This window comes from Coccidioides immitis (assembly GCF_000149335.2).
Source record: "Coccidioides immitis RS genomic scaffold supercont3.1, whole genome shotgun sequence".
Classification (NCBI taxonomy): Eukaryota; Fungi; Ascomycota; class Eurotiomycetes; order Onygenales; family Onygenaceae; genus Coccidioides; species Coccidioides immitis.
In genome coordinates this window covers 568,254-591,002 of record NW_004504310.1, presented here as the reverse complement: position 1 = coordinate 591,002, position 22,749 = coordinate 568,254, and the positions used below count along the sequence as shown (strand labels likewise).

Here is a 22,749-nt window from a genome sequence, read left to right as displayed (position 1 = left end):
GCTGATAATTTGAGGGATCATTTTATTCACCTGATTAAACTTGACAAAACAATTAAAGATATTTACATTATGAAAAATCTAAATCTACTGTTTTTGTGTCTGACTAAGGTGATGGACCCTACTTATAATCTGAAGAGTTGTATTTGTGTTCATTGCTGGTTCAATCATGACAATATTCAAGCAATAGTAATGAATATTAATGCTGAGTGAGCAAGTGCTATAAGTTACCACAAGGATTTTTGTAAGAATTCGCCTGCAAACCTCTTACACAGACAAACAACATCTGTAAGAGCTCAGAGCTTCAGCTTGCAAGCTGTTAGAAGTACATGTGTTCTTGCAAGGCACTAAGTCATGTGCTTGCAAGCACACATAAAAGGCCACCACTGTGTGAACCTCTTGTTAGGAGCCAGTGGCAATCTTGTCTACAAGTTGTACATAGTTGCCAATACCAGACCTTTTATCTTGTGTACTCTTTTCCACATACAATTTTTCCTATAAATTCATTGTCACGCCAATCCACACGTATGATCCTCACAATTTTGATGTTACTGGTGGAGTTATTGAAGATATCTTGTATCTTTTAGTGTTTCTGAAATGACTGACCAGCCTGTAAGAAAAGAATATTGTACTCTAAAAGCTTCAGAAAGACTTCAACATGAAATTCAATGGTTGAATATGTCATAAAAACAAGAAGATAACATCTCTCAGTATCAATAATCTTTTGGATAATCTTGAAAAAAGTCAGATATTTTGGTGTTGTGGCACAAAGAAATTCTACAATCCATATACAGTCTGCTGGAATTTGAGAAATATTAGCATCAGTAATCATTCTGCTTATCAACCAGATGATTCTCTGGGATGAATGCCATTTTCAGTTAATATCTTGAGAAAGATTGCCTTTGTGCTTGTCAACTGTTGACATCAATAAATTTTCCAAGGTAAAAGAGAAGAATGCATGTCTAAGTCATTAATAGACAGCCATATCAAAGCCTCCACTAATGTCATTCCCATTCTCAGAAGATTCCTGTATGTTGCCAGCAGATTCTTTCTTTAGTGATACAATAAGATATGAATGCACTCAGTAATACTGTGTGAGTTGTTTGATCTGTATCATTTGATATTTGATTGTTTGCATGGTATAACTAGAGATATCCCCATTAATAGTGACAATCCTCTATTTGCTTCTGAGATCCATTGTGTGGCTGTAAGTATGCTGAAGCTGAATATGGTTTAGAATTCAAGGCAAGGCAAGCATTATGGAATAAGATGACATTGAGCCACATTGAAATAGCTGGTTGTACAGTAACAGATGAAGAATGTAAAAATTATTCATACTATACATGGATGCCTCTTTGTAGACTTTTAGTAGCTCATCAATCTTTTGAAAATTGAAGTTTGTATGCAAGAATTCTTTGTTGAGTAACTGTAAAAAGTCAGACAAATTAGAAGCTCTGTTCATCATTGGAGTTGCTGACACAATTCAAATATGGTTTCTTAGAATTAAGAAGATGGCCTTGTGGACAGATGTTCTTGAATTCTTGATCTTATGGTCTTTGTCAAGTATCACATACTGAAACAAGTTTTTGGTTGGCCAGTCAAGCAGACCAAGAAAAGGTTTATCTAGTTATACAGCAGGTTTAAGGGTCTCAGACTATATAGCTAGATCATTGGGGGTCTGGTACATTCAGCAATACCATGGTGAATATGATATGATAACAACAATTGAGGCTATTGTTGGGTCATTCTTGTCAAGATTGTTGTATTTGAATTTCAATGTTGCTTTATTAACAATATATTTTTTAAGACTTTTATCAGTGGTTCTACCACTACCCAGGATGTCATAAAAAAGAATCAGTTGAATAGTATTAGAGAAGAAACAAACAATATAATTAATCTAGTTAGTAATCACTTCATTTGAACAGATAATCAAAATGAAATAATAGAGTTCTGTTGACTGCTGCTCTTTTGCTTTGAGAATCAAAGCACAACACTGCAGAGTCTTTCTGAGTCTAGCTTTATCTGCAAGAATATCTCTACTAACTGGTGATATCTTCTGAGTTAATTTTCAAGCAACTCTGGTGACTTGTCAAGGCTCCAGTCTGACATTTGAAATTATTGGTCTGTTGGAGTTCAAATTTAACTGAGAACATGCAGTTAAGTAATCAGAAGCCTCTGCTCCAGTTGTATTGAGTGTCTGGTTCAGATTAAAGAGTTCATTACCACAATGTTCTGTAAAATCTTCATTGTTATTGTCATTGTCATCTATTTTCATTTGCTTGAGATGCCCTGAATCAGCTATCAGTCTATTATCAGATCCATGCTTTTCCATAATAGGCATTTTGATATTGGCAGTATTGGCAGTGAATTCTTCAAGCAAAGCCATTTGTGTCTTCTTATTCATATTTGAAAGTGGAATATCTGAGCTAGTGTTACAAATAATTCTATTTACAGCTTTGATGGTGTAAAGACTTTTAGAAAAATGTCAAGATTGGCTCTACAGATAACAATATTAACCTTGATACTGAAGAAGAAAGTTCTGCAGCAGTAGCTGCAGCTTCTGTGCCTGTCTTAGTAGTGTGAGAATCCTGTGCATTTGGGTCTGTATATTTCAGAATTATTACTTTATTGTCTTACTCTTGGTCTTTGTCTTGTTTAAGCTGGTGACTAGCAGATCTGATCTGTACCACATACTTTAATAGAAGCAACAGTCTGTGCATATTCTTGGAGTTATTTTCTGTAAACTTCCCCTGAAACTTTTTGATAAGCTGCTGAACAGCCCACAGTAATACATGTGAGGATCATACATGTGGATTGGCATGACAATAAATTTATAGAAGAAATTGTACATAAAAAAGAGTATATAAGGTAAAGAGTCTAGTATTAGCAGCTATGTATAACTTGTAGACAAGATTGCTACTGACTTTCAACAAGAGATTTGTGCAGTGATAGTCTTTTATGTATGCTTGCAAGTATATGACTTAGTGTCTTGTGAGAACACATGTATTTCTAACAGCTTGTAAGCTGAGATTCTGAACTTTTGTGAGTGTTATTTGTTTATGTAAGAGGTTTACAGACAAATTCTTACAGATTCTTGTCTCTTGTAAGTCTTGGTCTCTTAAGACAGCTGTCTCATTAAAAATTTTCATGAGTAGAAAAATAAAATCTCTTGGGAAAAATAAAAATTTCCTTATAAGAAAAAGAGTACAGCCTCACTAGAGATGTGATATCAACACAACTTTAATAACACAACATAATAACACAACAGAGCTCAATAATATAACAATATGTAGAAAGTCTCTATTGTTCTCATTAGCTCCATATTATTATTAGATAATGAACACTAGCTTAAGAGAGAGCTTTCTCTTACTTTCTCTTTCTCTTCTTTTCTTCTCTTTCTTCTCTAGTCTATATTATTATTATCAAGATAAGTGAACTCTTCAAGCACTGCTTTATGTGAGAGACGGCTTGCAGAAGATCTCTGATGTTTGGAAGAAAAATAAAAATAGCTACATCTTGATGCTCTGCTTGTCTGGCTGTGAGGCCACAAGTTAGTGATTTCACCCATAATTATGTCTTTGCTTTGTGTAGTCATAAGATCTCACCTTTACATGAGATTTGGTTTGTGGAGATGCTGATGCTTGCTAGAAGCTGCTGGTTTGCTCTCTTTTCTCTCTCTCTTCTGTAACTTCTCTTCTATCTTCTCTCTTGAGAAGATCCCCACTCTCTCTTTTACAGAAGATATTAAGCCTTTAGTGAGTAGTTCTGAGAGGCTGAGAAGTGCTTGTGACTAATAGTTCTAGAGTGTTGTTGCTTCTTCTCTTCTCTCTTCTTTACCAGCTATTACTGCTTCTCTTCTGCCAGCTCAAGCTGTAAGTGCTTCTCACAAGCTAATATTTAGTTTCTGTGCTGATGGAGTTAGAATTCTGTTCTGTTTTCCCCCTCTATGATTGTTGCTGCTCTGACTCTAGCTGGAAATATAAGTATTCTCTATCATATTTTAGTTTGCAGCTAACCTTCTCTAGATTGTTATTGCTGTTTCCTCTGCTCCAGCAGGATTTATGAATACTGTAATTCTGTAGGGTATCTGAGATTATCCAGCACCCCCCCTGCAAGACTGAAAATAGTAATTCCAGATCATCTTCATTCAAATGCTGCCAGCTACTACTTTTGCTGATGCTTTATAGGTCAATCCAGTGGTTCTTTCAGGCCTGTCATTTCATACTGGAGCACAAGCTTTATTCACCTGCAAAAGAGCATGTTATCACAAGTCTATTCAAAGATCTGTACTTAATGCTGGTTTGAATAATTCAAACTAGTTAACTGTATATGCTCAGCTTCACAAGAGTATTCTTGTAACTAGACCTGGAGTCCAGCTGTTATCTGAACAGAAGTGCTCTGTCTGTAAGAGAGCTTAGCAAGACTATAATAATATAATCTTTATAAAGTGCATCTTTACAGACATGGATCAAAAGTGTAATAACTGCCTATATTATAAGCACCTTGCTTCCTCTTTCCAGCAGTAAGATTATAGATAGTTGTTACAGGTCTTTACAGAAGGAAGCCAGAGACTCTTATATAGTTCTTAGCTTAGTTTTTCTTTTAAAACCAATTCAACTTGATTTGACTATATTTTTTCTCTCTCTAACTCATTTTCTAGTTTCACTACCTCCATCTATCTATTTTGTGAACTAGGCTTGTCTAGGTTCCTACTATAAAATTATTGGAGTAGGTTTCTCAGTAGACAGACATTGCTTGTGGGAATTCATGTCTTGTTCTTCTTATTATTATAATCTTCCTAATACACTCTGTACTACAGCTCACAACTCTCTCTCTTTAAGTTAATTATCTTATGAATCTGATACTTCTTTTCATTCTTGTCTGCCTTGCAAACTTCATGATGAGATAAGCTATTAATTTCTTCACAGGTCTTGTGCTTGCAGAGCAGGAATACATAAAAAATATTATAAGTCTACAGATCTGGAGGCAGCTCTAGTCTGTAGACTCACAAGCCTATCTTCTTCACAATTCTACAAGACTTATACCTCAACAAATTTAATTTTTTGTTAAACTGTATAGTCTTGATATTACAAAGATCAAGTCATATCTTGTCTTCCATCTAGAAAGTATTTACAGTATGCTTCTGATTATAGTACTTCTTCTGGTAGGCTTGTATCTTTGCAAGTGATTTCTTGGCCTTCTTACAGAGCAATCTTATTGTCTCTACCTGATTCTTTAAATTCTTGCACATACAGTTATACTTATCAGAGTCCAATAGATTTATTCATGAATTCAACTCATATATCAGCTAAAAAGATGATTTCTGTATAGAGATCTGCTGTAAGTTATTGTATGTAAACTCTGCCATCAGCAACCACATTATCCAGTTATCTTGATTATAACTGATATAGCTTTGCAGGTACTGCTCTAGCACACTATTCAGTCTCTCAGTTTGACTATCAGTTTGCAGGTGGAATGCTGTACTCATAACTTTCACAATCTTCAAGATATGAGTCAAATCACTCTAAAGTTTACTTGTGAACAGAGATTCTCAATCTGTTATTATACTTGCAGGTAATCTTTGCAATCTCACTATCTTGCAAACTAAGAGATGGGCTAATTTCTCTGATGTCAGCTTCTTTATTGTAAAGATAAAGTAAGTCATCTTTGTGAGCCAGTTCACTACAATTAGAATACAGTCAAACTGCACCTTCTCAAAATTCAGACTTACAGAAAGATGTGTAATAACATTCATGCTAACAGATTTTCAAGAGCAATTTAGAATTAATAAGAGTGATAGTTCTTCTTGAAGTTTTCTGTAAACTCTTCTTGAGCTCTGGCAGAATCCACAGACTTTGCAGCACTTCTTCACCAGTTCTCTCATTCTTGACTAAAGATATTTGTGAGCTATAAGCTTATACATTCTTGCTGTAGCAAAATGCTCTGTCAGAGATAGATTATAATAATGCATGATCAGCTTTATTTACAAGACCTCATTCTGAAAGATATACATGCAATCATCTCTATAGAGAATGCTCTTCTTCTTTTTTTACATCACAAATTTCTTCATGCCTATCTTAATGTCTTTGTGAACCTCAGCTGCATAGTCATCACTTTGCAGTAGGTTTGGCAATAATGTCAACAGATTAAAGCTGCTCTTCTTATAAGAATTCTTCTCATAAACCAGATCTTTGATCTTCTGAATCTGTATTATAATCTTCTTCACTTTACATGTGTCTTTCAAGACAATCTTCACAAGTGGTTTCTTGATTACAATCTGAAGCTTTATGAAGATAAGTTGCACATTCTTATCTTCTCTCTGTTCTCTCTGGTTGAAAAAAACTTCAGCTATCAGTTCCAACTTTTCTGTAGTCTCTTGCTCTTTTGTGAGCATCACTCTCAGTTAGTTTGCAGTCTCACAACCCTCTATATTATCTAGACCAGTCTTCTTGACTTAATCAGATCTTCACAAAAGTTTATCTGCCAGATTCTTAGTTTCTTTTACATGGTTAACTATGAACCAAAAGGCTGTCAGCCTTTGTTTCCAGCAGATCTGTCTTTATGAGAGATCTTGAGCAGTCTGAAAATAGCACAAGCTATCATAATCTGTAAGAACTTGAACTGGTGTTCACAAGCCTTCTAATCAGCAGCATCAATATCTAAATGACTTTATAATTATGAGCAGTTCTTGATTATAAATGTCATAATTCATCTCTACAGATTGCATCTTCTGTAAATAAAACCTAACTAGAACCCAAACACTATCCTTCACCAGCTGTAATAGAATACCACATACTGTAAAGCCAGATGCATCTGTTTCCAGACTGGTCTTCTATTCTATATCAAAATGGTGAAGTATAACAGCTTCCACAAACACTCTTTTCGGATCTATAAAGACTTTATGATCTTTCTCAGTCATAAAAGTATCAGTCTCTCTTCTCATGTCTCTTCACATGTGCCTGCTTAGCTTTGCTTCTCCTCTTTTTAGGAGAGCAGTCAGGCTGCAGGCTATCTTAGAGAACTTTGGAATGAAGTGCCTGTAAAAGTTCACAAATTCTAAAAAGATCTGAACCTCTTTCTTACTGGTTGGCTCTGGCCAGTCAAGAATAGTGTTCATGCAGCTCTTCTCCATAAGAACACCCTCTGATGTTATAATATACCTAAGATAGTCAATCTTGTAAGCATTAAACTTGCACTTTGCCAGCTTGCAATAAAAATCTGTATTCTTGAGTGCCTTAAGTATCAATTTCACATGCTTCTCATGATCTTTCTCACAAGCTGAGTACACAACCACATCATCAAAATAGGCCACCACAAACACATTCAGATATTTGCTAAGTACCTTCACAATATATAATTGGAAGACTGCTGGTGCATTTGCAAGTCCAAAGAGCACTATTAAGTACTCAAATAGCTTCTGTGGAGTTCAAAATACAGTCTTCCACTTATTCTCTTTATGAATTCTCAATCTATAATAGGCATTCTTAATATTTAACTGAGTGAATATTGCAGCTCCTGCAAGCTTATAGAACACATCTTCAATCAGTAGTAGAAGATATCTATTCTTGAACATTTTTGAATTCAGATTGTGATAGTCCACACACATTCTTAGTCTGCTGTTCTTCTTGAATATGAACAGAATGAGTGCTTCTGCAGATAACTTCAAAGAGCAGATGAATTCATGAGTTAGAGTACTGCTCAGATATTCACAAAAAGTCTCTTGTTCAGCTTGTGAAAATCTGTATGTTCTTCCAAATTCTGGCTGCTTCTCTGGCTCAAGATCTATAGTCAAATCATCTTCACAGTGTGGTGGCAGCTCTCAAGCTCTCTTGTTGCTAAACACTTCTGTAAGTTTATGGTAGACTTCTAGTATCTGAAGATCTAGATCTGCTGTCACCATCTGTTCTGATTTATAGAAAGTCATCATGTAGATGGGCTTCCCTTTCTCCACTAGCTCTAAGAAATTAACTGGTTTAATGTTCACAACCAGGTTGTGACACACAGTTTGCAACTCTAGTGTTAGTTTTCTGAAACACATCTTAGAATTATGTTGCTGCAGCCAGGTCAAACTCACTAGCATCTCATCTTTTATGTTTGTAACTATTACTTGTTCATGGAACAACTGCCAGTTTCCCTGAGAGTTACAGGCTTTAAAGAATATATTTGCAATTTCTTTTGCAAAAGTGACATTCTCATGATCTATAGTAGTTTCCCTCTCTATAGATATCTTGTGCACCTCTAGGGATAGCTTTGTGGCCAATTGTGAACTAATCACTAGAGATTGGCAACCAGAGTCTATTAGTGGGCTCCCCAATTTCCTATTTGCTACTCTTCTTCTTGGGACAGTCTTTTGTGAGGTGCTTCTTTTAGGCACCCTCAAAGCACTTCCCATCCTTTCTCAAAGCTTCATAATTCTTGATAAGGTCTTTCTCTGTCTCCTGAGCAGGTCTCTGGAGTTGACTCCTCTTATTCATTTGTGGTCTTGACTTATTAGTCTTTATACCTCTGCAAGCACTTCCAACTGAATTGGTAGACTTTACATGCAAGGCATCCTTCACAAAAGCTGCTGTCACACTTGATCAGAGTCAGGTAGATTTTCTGCTGGTGTTCCAGGTTCACAAGCTTCAGGAGGTTAGCTTCTTTGTGCTGATACCATTGTCAGGTGTCACTAAAGAAGAGTGGCAAAATGTGAGGATTGTATATGTGGATCAGTGTGACAATGAATTTATAGAAGGAATTGTATGTAGCAAAGAGTACACAAGATAAAGAGTCTAGTATTGGCAGCTATATATGACTTGTAGACAGGATTGCCACTAGCTCCCAACAAGAGGTTTGTGCAGTGGCAGCCTTTTATGTGTGCTTGTGAGCATGTGACTTAGTGTCTTGTGAGGACACATGTACTCCCAACAGCTCAGAAGCTGAGGCCCTGGACCTTCACAGGTGTTGATTGTCCATGTAAGAGGTTCACGGGCGAATTCTTACAATACAACAGCAGACACATCTTCTGTAAGCTTTAGGTTCTTCAAGTTGTTACTGAGTTCTGAAATCTGGGCCTGAATATCTTGAAGTTTTATTTTCTTCATTGCATCAATATGAATAGAAGATTCAGTCTTGTATGTGGGGCCTGTTCTTCCAAAGAAATTGAAGTACTTTTTGTGAAATGTGGTTAAATATATAGTCAATATCACCTGAACACATCCATTCTTGTAGTGTATCTGTTATTGGGAAGCCAAGATATCCTGCAAGTTTGACTTGATTTTTGTGGATTTAACTATCATCAAGAACATGAACTCCAGAAATTGTGCTTGGGTGAAGATCTTCAGCTTTTGCTGATTTGTGAGATTTCAGTGTGCTGATTTTCTTGCTTGAAGTAATTGAGGCTGGAGCAGAGGCTGTATTATCCATTTGCAAATAGAAGCTACATTGAATGTCAGTATAACAGAAGAAACAATATGGTAAATATTGAGTCATACTAGCTGCATGGTAGAGATCTGTCACAAGAAGTCAAGTAAATTTAGCCATGTGACACACAAAATTGTTCAGAGAAAATATCTGGTAATGCTCTTGAGCTTTATATCAGTCTGCTAAAGTGCCTTCAAAGCTCCTTTTGCAAAGAAAATCTCACAAGAAAGTCTGTATATTGCTAATCTCTAGTTAGAAAGCTTATAAGCTCTTTCAAGATTGAAATTCATAACTGTAAAGAGTTTACCTTTACTGATTTGGAGAGCTGGTGAGCTTGTAGGGTAGCTGGTGAGACTGTGTAGATTAGTAGTTAGAAAGAGAGTTGGAAGGGAGATTATGGTAAAAAAAATAAAGTGTAGGCTCTTGATCTAATTAGGAAATCCAAAACAACATGTCTCTACTGTATGACTAGAAAGATAGCATGTTGAGATCTAATATTCTTATATTTGAAGTAGAAGCTGTGAACCTTCAGCAGCATTCCTAAAATACATGCTATACCTTATGGCTAGATAACAGCTCAGTAGATCAAGTAGGCAAGCATGGCAATAAGAAAATAATATAGAATCTCTATATCATATTACAACATCTCAATGCTACATGTCTATTTCAGGATAGCAAGTATAAGAAACTCCATAGCAACTAACTTCAATTCAAAGTCATGCACAATCATGGTGACATTGAGCTTGTTCAGGATGTAGAAAATGTTAAAATCAGTAATGAGACTGGCATTCTTGATAGCTTGACACTGGAAATTGTTGAAGTAGGCTTGCATGATCATGCCAGCATTGTTAATGATGCCACCAAGATGAGATTCAGCCATCTTTCTCATCTTGATCAAGACCATGGAGAAGATCTTCCCCAGTGAAAACTGCTTTGTTATTGAAGTAGGCTGGCATGGTTATGCTAGTATTGTTGATGGAGGAGGTGATCTTTTCTGATGTAAATTGTTTAGTCTTGCCTTTGAATTCAAGATAATGGGCTTGCTGCGCTTATCAATAATCTTGAAGAGGAAGTGTTTCATGTTGGCTTGGACCTCAGTATTGTTAAATTTATAACTGATGAGATGCTTAGTATTAAAGCCTGTATTTACAGAGTTTATGATAACTTGGTTCTTTGCAGCATCACCAATCAAATGCTTAGTGTCTGTGAAGGCAACAAATGATAGAATAGTGCAATTTTTCTGGTCATTTGCAATGGTTCTGATATGGCAGAATCTCTATAAATATTAGCTAGATTTCTATAGAAAGCATAACATTGGTAGAACTTATCAAATGCTGCTGTTAAGTGATCAAGCTAGCAATGCTCTCTTTTCTGCAGCAGAAGTAGCAGCAGTACAGCTAGATGTAATGTTAAGAGTTGTGAAAGAGAGGAGAGAAGAGATATTTATGTCTGGCATGGTGCTGCCAAGCTAAGTCTAAAATAAACCAGCTTGTAAATATTATTGTAATATTACAGTAAAAATACACTGCTCTGTAAGTGAGGCCAAAGTGAGTGCAAAGTGAAGCTAGAGCAAGTGTAAAGTGAAGTCTCTATTACTATACAACAATTTACTAGCAATCAAATTTTTGAATGATGTTTTTCTATTGCTGTTGTGCTGCTTGTAGCAAGTGAATCTCTATATTAAGTGAATTAGAGAGATATCACACAAAATATTGAGTGTTGCTTGACTGTCTTCAAGAATTTCAGTCTTTTCAGACTGAATCAGCATCCATCCTGACAGATTCAGAGATTCAAGAACATGCTGACAACCTCAACACTACTGGAATCTTTACTGGTGAATGGGATTTTGTCCATGACAACTATAGTGACCAGTTGGCCAACATGGGGAAAAAGAACATTGAGATAAATAAGCCAGAAATCTTATCACTTGAAAGTGCAGCAGCTAGTAATCTTTCACCACAAGAAGATTTGGTTACAAGTAATGTTGAGACTGATAATAAGAAAGAATATACAGAACCTGTTGTCAAAAGAAGTGTAAACTTCTACATTCTGATTTTATCAGTCAAGCTTTCTGTCATGTTCACAATCCACACTATCACATATAAGATGACAGATTAAAAAGCAGGTGTATCTGTTGATGTTCAAATTGAATCTGATTCTGAATATCTGAAAGAACACAATCTATTTTATTCATTTTGTAGTGAGATTGATTATAAAATAGTGAGTTTCTTTTTCAGAGCAAAACTCAGCAAGAGAAATATTAATAACTTCTTGAAGAGCTCTTCTCTATACAGTATTACTACATAACTGAGTTTTCATAATACAGACAAGCTCTTCTTGAAAGTTGCTGAGATCTTACATGGCCATACTGTAAGAAATTGGGTTCAGATAAATGTAACAGTTCTCTTGTCAGAATCAGGTTTGCACTTTGAGACTCACAAGCTTCAGTATCAGAAAGTTGAATATGTTATTTAATATCTTCTTGGCCATAAACCATTCCAGAAACATCTGATATATGAACCAGTGCAGCATTTTAATTAGAGCAATGATCAAGTGTATACAGAAATGCATACTGGAAATTAGTAGTGGAATATACAGAAGAACTTTCCTGATGGCACAACTGTAGTACCAGTGTTAATTGCAATAGACAAAATATAGCTTACTAATTAACATGAAGACTTGAACCCATGGCCTGTATATCTTTCAATTGGAAATTTAAGCAATATGGCAAGGCAGTCTTATAACATGAATAGTATAATGCTTGTTGAATTTCTTCCATTACTAAAGAATGTATCATGGGAACTCAAATCCCAAGTATATTATGAGTCTATAAGAATTATACTGAAGTGTAAGTCTTACTTTAAAGCACTACAGGTCCCTGTCATCACAATATATAATCTAGCTATATGGCTAGATATATGCTGAATCTGTTGGCAAAATTGACTGACAGTTGGTTGAGTCAATTAGCACTTGAACACTTGTATAAAACAGGCTTTATAATTAAATATGCTGATGGGCAAGTTCAAAACTGTTTTCCAATTCTTGCCAGAATAATAGCTAACTATGAATAGGCTGGTATTCAGGACTGGGACAGGATCCCATTTCCCATTGAACCTGGTCCTGGTCCTGAATTTAGAAATAGCCAGGATCCCAAATATGAAATCTCAGTCCCATGTCCCATCCCACTCAAGAGCTTGAGATCCTGTTCCCATCCCTATTCCAGAAATTATTTCCTGGTTCCATCCTCAAATAGAAAATTATGTCCCACATCCCATCCCAGCAGAGATGGTAGACTCCCATTTCCTATTCTGGCCAGGTCCATAGTGGGACCAGGATGGGATCAGGATTCCTGGTCCCATCATGTCAAATTCATAGGGAAGAGTCAAACTGATCAAATTTTGTGTGGACTGTTACCAAATTTTGTTACTTTTTTGATGAAGGTGGAACCCATAGAAAAATCAATTTGATTGTCAAAAGAAACAAAGTATTAAAACTAACTAATGGCTGAAGCCAGCAAACAAACAGGAACTGCCTAAATGACAAGTTAATCATCATTGTCATCATCTTCATCATCATTATTGTTCTTTTTCTCCCCCTTCTCCTCCTCTTTTCACTTCTCCTTCTTCTTCTCCTTCTCCTCCTTCTCCTTCTGCTCCTCCAGAACCAGCTTTGTGAACCAGACAGGGGCTCTAATACCTGCCATTTGATGGGCGGAGACCCTGACAGCGCCAGGGGGAGGCAGGGAGGTGGTGGTGGATAGTGGTGGTGGTGGTGGAGTGGCAGCAGTGGTAGTTGGCAGGGCAGGGGCAGCACACAGGTGGTGGGTGGTGGCAGCAGGGGCAGGGTGATCAGGCACATTAATTGGGCTGAAATAGTTCAACCCAATTTTGGTACTGATGCCAAGAATGAGCTTCATATTGTTGGTGTTGACCATAATGTGCTTACAGTGCACCATTGCCATAACAGAGCCTATATTACTCAGTATAATTGTTGGTGCCATTGCTAAGAGTGACTTACACTCAAACAGAGCACACAAGATTGCTTCAGCCACCTTCTGAAGTGACTCAATGGCAGTATATTGCCAGTGATATTCATGTTCTTGGTGACAGGACAAAGTAATTTCCTGAACCAATTGCTGGAATGGGGCCACTGGCAAGATTAGCTTGGTAGAGCTCTGGAAGTGGTGGATTTTCTTGATGGCACCTATTTTCACCAATTAGCATCAAGACTGTTACCAAAAATCATTACTTTTTGACATATGAGTGCCGGCCTTCCAATTTTGAATGGGGGGGGTGGGGACAGGGATTCTTCTGGTCAAAGTTAGCCAGGTCAACATCTTTATTGGCTTTACACCAATTGCTCTTCTTCAGAGCCCATTCTTTCAATGCAGCCTTGTGCCACTCCTCTCCAGCTGTGTGAAATGAACATGCATGGGGAAAACTAACATCTTGTCAGTAAACAATGTGTGCCAGAGCAGTATTCTGCAAGCACTCACCTCTTAATGTGACCCATTTTGTCACAGTATATGTTTGTTGTACATGTGAATGTTGAAGCACAGTAAATAAAAAGATGGTGGAGGGGGGGGAGGAGGGGGAGAGGGAATCATTAACATTAGCTCTGAAGAGAAAGAAGAAGAAGAGGAAGAGAAAGAGAAGAGAAGAGAGACTGACCTGATGTTATTATCCTGTAGCCAGCATAGCAACAATGCGTTGAGCTTGCCCATAGCAATGTGCCTGTAGAATGTAAACAATGTGTATAGTAACCATTCTATGCAAGTACTTGGTCAATATACTCTATAATCTCATTATTCTGTAGCCAGCAATTCAACTCATCACATATAATTGTGAAGATGGGGCCAAAACAATATTCAATAAGAGAGAAGACCTGTGCAGCACAGGAGCACCACCAGGTCTTGAAAGGTCATCAAAAAGACATATTCAAGACAGAAGAGATGGATTGCAAGACATGTCATAATGTGCTGAAGAGAATCTGAGCAAAACATGAGTGGTATGCACTCTCAGTAATTTGCATTGAATCATATTAATATTCATTGCAGGCAGAATAGCAGTAAGGAGGATCACAAGATAATTAAAGATAAAGCCATTGAAGAGTTGATGGCCAAGTGATTTGCCAAGGGCAAGTCAAAGAAGTATCATAAGCACCAGCTCATGGTCTCTCAGCAAAAGAAGAGGGAGGAAGAGAAGAAGCATTGCTGAGAAGAGACTACAAAGACTGAGAATGAAGCTTGGCAGAAAAAGAAGATAGAATCCAAAAGTAATGAAATTTGGTAACAGTTCTGACATATTTAGATCAAAACAAGCCAGGTACAGCATCCTATTGCTGCATGTAGGGAGACCTGATTCTGCCAAATGATAGTCAGGCTTGAGGCCAAGGTCATGGCCCATGGTCATGATTGTCTTGCTGCAGTCAGTGTGTCAAGAGAGGGGGTTGAGGAGGAGATAAGAGGATTTCTGGGCTAATTATAGGGTCCAAGTGAAGACAACAACAGCTCACCTGCTTCAGAGAAGATGAAGAAAGATGATTTTGAGGTTGTGGTGTCCTCTGATGAGGATGATAAGAAGGACAATGAGGTGGAGAATGATTGGATTATTGATGTCTAGGGGAGAAAGTTAGGTTTTTAGTTCTTTTTTCATATTAATTTGAGAATGGGGTGCCATTAAATTGGCAAAATGTTTTATTTTCCTGAAGAAGAATGTTCCATTTTGTAGAAGAAGAAGATTTTGTAGTTGGTTGCTGTACTTACAGAGTAAAATGAGGCTAACTATCTAGAGATTGTCAAATTTTGCATGGGCTCTGACCACATTTTGTTACTTTTTTGACTAAGGCAGAACTTAGGGAAAAATCAATTTGATTATGAAAAAAAAAAAAAAAAAAAGAAAAATCTAATAGCTGAAGCCAGCAAACAAGCAAAATCTACAGAGGTTCCTTCAGAATTGACTATAGTTTAACATGGAAAAAAATAATTTGTATTATGGAAGGAGCTGCATCATAAGTTGTTTGTTACTTGGTGGTTGACTACTGAAGCTGCTCAGTTGATTAATAATAAGAAGTATGGTGACCCCAACTGGAAGGCAAAGCAATACCATTCTGATTTTTGGTTAAAATTTGATCAGGTGGCAGAGCATTCTAAAAGTACTCCAGGAATGATTTGCAAGCATTGTCAAATCTTTCTTAGCTATCCAAGCTTTTCTTGAAATGGTACAAGTGATCTGAAGAAGCATTTAACAAGCAAAGATTGTACAAAAACTGGTGACAGACAGGGTAACACTCTGGTTAACATGATGATAGGTCATGAATTCTAATTTTCCAAATGTAATGAATTTTAGTAACAGTTCTGGTGTCTTAGCAATAGTTTCTGAAGCATTCTCAAACAGATTCAGATCTGCCTGTTTCTGAATGCAATCAAGATAATTTCCTCCAGCAGCTTGTGCAAACATTAATAATCTTGAATCTCTCATTTCATGCTATTGAGAATCCAGCATTCCACACATTAATAACCATGCTCAACCCTGCAATGGCTTTACAGATACCCACATAAGGAACATTATATCAGGTCATGAATGATATGTACAATCAGCTATTCCAAAATCTTCTCTTTAATCATGACTTAACAACCAAGATATCTCTGGCAGTGAATAATTGGACAAGTCCCAATAATCTTGCCTTTATAGCAATTAATGGTTATTATATTACAAAGGATTGGGAGTACTGTGAGCATTTACTGGATTTTGAAAGTTTAGAGGGTGCTCATACTGGCAAGAATATGACAGAGATTCTTCAATAATCACTAGCAGCATAAAGACTTGAGAGCAATCTTCTTGTAATTACAAGTGACAATGTGTCAAACAATGGTACCATGCAAGCACATCTTACACATCAGTTGAGGCTAGCATTGCAGCAGTTGAACAAGACAACTGATTGGGATGCAGAGAGTGGGACAATACTCTGTCTTGCTTATGTGATTCAACTTGTGGTTCAAGAGCTGGTTTGCAATCTCAAGATTCAGCCAGACAATGATGCTCTATCTACTACTTTTGATGAGAGCTCAATTACTGATGACCTAGCATCAACAGACACATTTGCAAATACTCTTAGAAAGATAATGAAATTTAGTAATAGTCTTGATATACTTGAGTTGATTTACTAATCTTTGCTTGACAATAGATTCATCTTGTTGCCAATGCAACCAATGCCTCCCTTCAACTTGCTGCACATTTCCAAGAATATCAACAAGAGAACCAGCACAAGATGATCCAAGATGTTCACACAAGATAGAATTCCATCTATAAGATGTGTGTTCATGTCTTGTTGCTTTGACAAGCTGTGGACTCATGAATTCAGGACTTATCATCAAAATACCAAAAGCTTTACTTGTTGAACCATGACTGGAAGCAGCTAGAGTATATGATTGGACTGTTGCAGCCATTCAGTCAATTTACCAAGATACTGTCCAAAACAACAGGCCCAACAATTCATCTGGTATGGGCAACATACAATCATCTTTTCCAGTATTTAGAAAGAGAGGAGGACAAGGCCTAACAGTTGACAACAAGAGAGAACATTCAAGAAGCTATCAAAGCTGCCAACTTGAAATTTCAGAAATACTATAATGATACTGAGCATTCAAAGAGTAAGCTGCTAGCTGTAGCTGCTGCTCTCCATCCATTATGCTTCATGAGAGCATATGATTCAGAGAATTGGACCAGTGATAAGCATGAAATATACCAATAATATATTTTGAGGTTTTACAAAAAGCATTATGAGAAATATGAACAGCCAAGAGAAGTAATACTTGATGTAAATGATGTATGTTTGTTATAAGTATTATTCTGATTTCTTCTCTGCTAACTTCTCTAGGATATTAAGCAAATGATTTTTGAGAGACCCCATTAAAGATGAGCAAATTTCCAAAATGAAATGAAGTGATATTTAAATGATGAGAATTTGACATCACCTCAAGCTCCAATTCTGGAACAGTGGAGGATGCTGGAGCCTGATTTTCCAACTGTTGCTCAGATGGCAAGGGACATTCTGGCTATATCTTTAACAGAGGTTGGGGTAGAACAGGTTTTCAATATTGCTTGAGATACATGTCATTATCAATAATTGCAGCTTCATGCATCTATAATCAAGAAGATCATGCTGCTTAAACATGGAGATAAGATGCATATGCAGGATGAAGCACTCATATTGCATGAGAAGTTGGCCAAGAAAGTCATCCAAGACAATCAAGATAATCAAGATACTCCAGAGATTGTACAGGAAGAGATTGCAAGCCTGCTAAATCCACTACTCAATCCAGATAAGAAACAGGAAATATGTCAATGTTATCAATAGATAGACTCAAGTAGCTAATAGCTTGCAATATGATTCAATTATGCAAAGAGCATTACCAAATTTCAGTACTTTTCTGAAGTTGAATAAATTGATAAAATTATGTTAGGACTGTTACCAAATTTTGTTACTTTTTGACAACACAAATGGGACTGGAGTTTCTGGTCCCATTCTACACTTTACTGGTCCTGTCCCATATACAATATTGAAATCCTGGTCCTATCCCATTTTGTCATGTTAGATCCTGGGCCTGTCCTACTAGCTAGATTATAATTTCAGTCCCAATCCCATCCCAATCCCAGTTCCCACAGAACTGTTCCAATATGCTGTTAAACAATCTGGTCCCATCCCATTAAGCTGAGCTTCAACCTGATCCCGTCCTCAGGACAGGAATTGGGACAGGAATCTGGGACCAGGACGGGAAATCCCGGAACTGGATACCACTCTAAAGTCTATGAAGAACAAGTATTGATACCTGGAGTCAAAAATGGTAGACACTACACCATTTATACTGTTCCACCTAATGCATGAGAGAATCTGATGGAATTCTGGCTAATGAGAACTCATGAATACATACTGGCAATGCTTTAGAACCAGCAGAATGCAATAATAATCAGAAGACTTGATGAAATTCCAACAAGAATTAAAGAAATGTGGATTCATGCTGTCCTGAACTTTGTATGGCATCATCTATTAGTAAATGTTCACAGTATTATGATGATTGACATCCTTCACCAATTGCCTAAAGAGCTAGTGAATTATTTAATTAACTGATTGAAGACTTTAATCAAGAATATCTTCAAAGCAACCTGCCAAGAAAAGAAAGACTTTGATCTCATCATTATTATATCAGATGCTGATGGTATTGCAAGGCTTGGTGAGCAGTTTCAACAGATTCCTGTATATTATTTACTAAAGCACTTCAGAAAGTTCAGCACTATAAGTTAATGAACTGGAGTTCAACAGAGAGCAGTTGTGCAACAGTTGATTGTAGTAATTGCTTCAATGCTGACAAAGACAAAGCTGGCTACTGTGATATTTGCTTGTGCTGTACTTGATCTACTTTTTCTCACATGGTATTAGTTGCATGATGAGAATACATTGAAATATATTAAACATACACTGTATCAAATTAACAAACTTAAATAAGCTTTTAGTGACTACTGGACAAATAACAAAGATTCTACTGAGAGTGAGCATTTTAACTTCCTCAAGTTTTATGTACTTGTCCACTATATGCAATTCATCTATAAATTTGAGAGTCTTAATGAATTCAACACTGAGAATTATGAGGCATTACACAAATATTTAGTTAAAGAGCTGTTCAGTAGAACTAACAAGCAAGAATCATATCAGAATCAAATAATTAAACACAACATCTGCTGCATGAACATGATATCAATTAAGAATAGAGCACTTGATGATAAAATTCTGAATCAAGAAGCAGCAAGAGCAGGTAATGAGCTAGAAGTCAAGAACACATGCCCATTAAAGGCAGTGCCTATACATGACTTGAGGTGACAGATGTCTGAACTGAGTTCTAGAAATCTTCTCAAGAATTAACTCACTGCTGCAGATCTAGCCAGCTAATTGAGAAGCCTGAATAATGAATTTCTTGAGGCACTTGCTGTATCTGTTTGGGAAATGCAAAAGCAATTGGATATTACAAAATCTGAAGAAACTTGTACTTTCAGTAATGAACAAGAGTCTTAATCAGATTGGGTCAAGACATACTGTCTTCAAATTCACCAATCTATCATAACTTGAAAACCAGATGAAAAGAATAACTTAAACTTAGAAAGATTGGTCAAGAAAATTGTACATTGCTCACCAGCATGAATGGAAAAAACAAATTTCTGGCAGCAGGACTACATTTAGATCCAAGTGCATGAACTATTCCAGGCAAGTAGATTCATATTGGATGGCAAGATGGTTGGCCAGCTTGTGGTTGTGCTAACAGTTCTTGATTATGAACAGACAGAATATACAAGAAGCCAAAAAACTAATATGTTATCTGCACAACCTGCAATATACAGTGGTGCATTTATTGACATGTTACAGATCTATACTGGAATTTCACATAAGATTCATGGCATGGTTGAGGTGGAATTGCCTGCAATATCTCAAAAGTCTCTGTCAAAAAGCTGCAATCTTGATAAACAATGAATATACTTTATGGAGAATATCATCTATAATGCACATGTTGTTCCAGCAACAGAAGGCAAGTCTTCATACAGAGATAAAAGACTTTTTTATGTGAACAATTATATTGACTGGAACCAGTATACAAGTCTATATGACCCAGATTTTATGAACACTGGTACAGCACTAGCAAATAAGTTTTCCTCTAAACTTTGACAAGAGATGATGAATAGAAAAGCAAAATCTGATGGAGAATCTGAGAAAGAATTAACTGAGTAATTAAAATATTCAAGAATACTTGTCAGTAACTAAAAAGTTTCAGTAAATTGTTGGATACATTCTTTTTACTGCTTTACTTAACAATATTGCAATGAATTATTTATGCTAGAGATGAGGTAGAACACTTTCATAGTGATTATATAGTCAGTTGGATGACTATAATATCTAGCTGTATAACAGATGTGCATGTCTGTCAGACTCTTGCTATATAGCTAGATATATATTTTAACATGGCTTTGAGGCCCTGTCATCTGTACTCTGTAACTATATTGGTGAAGATTAAAGCATTTTCTGTAGCTGTATGGAATATGAAGTAACTAGTTACCTAACTGGCTAACTAGTTACAGAGTACTCTGTAACTTGGTTAACTAACTTGTTAGTTAGTCAGTCATGTGACCCATAACATCTCTCAACCCCTTACAGTAGCTTTACAGGCCCCAGTTCATGTTTTGCATTCTGGAACTTGATAAGTTGCATGGTTTTTTTTTTGATTATTTATTACATGTGATTCAATTTGAGAATCTGTTATTTACTAAGTGATTTTTTTGAGTAATACTGACAATGGTTCTCAGAAATACATTCTCCAGGCAAAGCTGTGTGGATAGCACCAGATTACTGGAAGTCAAAGATTGGAAAGTGTCAGTAATTAAACATGAACTGAAAATTGACAGTAACATATATTAATTACTATATTGCTCTGTTAAACAAGAGATGTGCCTACAACAGATATTCAGGAAGAAGCTTAGCACACAGAAGAACAGAAAAAAACTACTTGATGTTATTCAGTAAATAATTGCTTAATATAATTCTATCTTTTATGATTATCTGACTCTCCAGGCATAATGTTGTCTAATAGCAATAGCTCAGAAATACAACAACAATCAAAAGCACTGCCTATCCAGAGAAGAGCTTGCATACTCAAACTCAATTACTTCATCAGATAGTAATTATTCTTAGTCCAACCCTGTTTCTTCTGATATCAACATTGGAGGGATTGTCAGGATACATAAACAGACTCAAAAATAACAGTTTCTGGATGCTGCTGCAAAGCTTTAATATATTGTTCTTACTGAACAGAATAATAGCAGTGGTAAAATGAATGATACTCTGCTTGGATTAACAAATATAATTCTCCAACATTTAGAACAGAGAGGCACTATAATATGTAGTGTGGAGAATCTTGTCAGCAACTGTAAGAGTATGCTAAAGAAAAGAACAAGCATAACAGATGACTCAGCTCTGATTTCATGTGTTTTCTTCCAACAATTAAGAACACTGCTTCAAAATGAGCTTGATCTTGACTGAGAAAATACTTGAATTTGATACTTTAAGCTGCTAGATAACAAGCTGCTGGAAATCTGTAAAGAGCATTTATTTCAAACAGCTCTCAAACAAATGTATCACTTAAAATAGTGCTGCTTTCAGCTTTTCCTAACTGGTTTGAATGAAATTGAAGGATTGCTTGCCAATAAAAGTAATGATTAGATGTGTATATCCACTTCTGATAGAATAACTATTTGGCTGACTTTTTGAGTTTGTGTTACAGAGCAGATACACAGGAGTTCTGGCTTTAAAATAGCTTATGATTAGTGATCATTACCAAAAAGATTGCTAGTCTAGTTGCTAAATGCTGAACTAGCATTTCAGGGGCTTCAATTCTCTCAATAATTCTTTTTTTTCATTTCAGCATTCTGGTACTGAGAATTCTCCTCTACATCAATAATCAATACAAGATATTTCACAAGTTAATTCTCTTTGACCTGTTGTTGTTCACATATATTATACAGTGAATTTAAAGGTGTATTAAACTTGAACTACTTTATATTAATGAGATTGAATACTAACTCTTATGTAAGAAATTGCATACAATAGCACCCTTATTACAGAAGTGAAAGTTGCCATCACAAATTCAGTCAGGCATTACTCAGTACAGAAGTGCATCTACTACTTCTCAGATGGCAAGAAAGAGAATCAAACCAGTAAGTACTGCAAGAGCTTTTCTGAGATTGAATAAACAGTTGATGCAAGCAATAGATAGTCAAATACAATACATTAATTAAATAGTCAGCAGGTTCTCTGAACAGCAGATAGAGTTAGTCAGATTTTGATAATGCATTATAGAGATAATTGCTAATTCAAATGCAATTAATAGCCAGAGGTGCATCATTAATATTACAGAATAGCATGATGCGAGAAGTAATGAACTTGACAAAGAATAGTGATATTAATATATTATTTGAGAAAGTAAGTTGCAATCATAATGCATCTGCTAGTACTAACATTATTCAACATGGTAGAAGCTATTGCAGATGGCTAAAGAACTTTAATGGAATCCTGACACTAGAGTCAGAAGCACTGTAACTTTAGAAAACACAGTAGATATATCTTCCAGTGTCCAGCTGCCTGCTTCAAAGTGTGTGATATGACATGATGTCAAGTGATGTTATCTGGTCAGATTATTAAATGCAGCCAATAAAGCAGTGCTTTCTATTGCAGAGCAACTCTGAAGAGTACAGCTGTTTTCTAGTTTGAATCTTGACAGAGTATCAGATGATTGACTGATACTGTGGCCTG

General features: G+C 36.3%; 3 protein-coding genes across 3 annotated transcripts; 1 reads left to right on the top strand and 2 right to left on the bottom strand.

The window, feature by feature from the left end:
• Positions 1-3,516: 3,516 nt before the first annotated feature.
• On the top strand, positions 3,517-4,302 carry CIMG_12613 (uncharacterized protein; the record flags this gene model as incomplete). Its single annotated transcript, XM_001249136.2, has 5 exons — positions 3,517-3,547; positions 3,646-3,752; positions 3,801-3,869; positions 4,023-4,075; positions 4,185-4,302. The coding sequence occupies 5 exons, from the start codon at positions 3,517-3,519 to the stop codon at positions 4,300-4,302; spliced, it is 378 nt and encodes a 125-aa protein (XP_001249137.2).
• Positions 4,303-13,009: 8,707 nt separating this feature from the next.
• Positions 13,010-13,911, bottom strand: CIMG_12612 (uncharacterized protein; the record flags this gene model as incomplete). Its single annotated transcript, XM_001249138.2, has 4 exons — positions 13,010-13,368; positions 13,417-13,602; positions 13,700-13,839; positions 13,895-13,911. The coding sequence occupies 4 exons, from the start codon at positions 13,909-13,911 to the stop codon at positions 13,010-13,012; spliced, it is 702 nt and encodes a 233-aa protein (XP_001249139.2).
• Positions 13,912-14,310: 399 nt separating this feature from the next.
• CIMG_12611 (uncharacterized protein) lies at positions 14,311-15,119 on the bottom strand. Its single transcript, XM_004445515.1, has one exon. It carries the CDS (start codon positions 14,808-14,810, stop codon positions 14,541-14,543), a length of 270 nt encoding a protein of 89 aa, XP_004445572.1. The 5' UTR covers positions 14,811-15,119; the 3' UTR covers positions 14,311-14,540.
• Between the last annotated feature and the right edge of the window lie 7,630 nt (positions 15,120-22,749).

What these genes read in the sequence shown, in the direction of transcription:
- CIMG_12611 (XM_004445515.1), bottom strand. Translation starts at nt 14,810, where the DNA reads ATGACCATGGGCCATGACCTTGGCCTCAAGCCTGACTATCATTTGGCA.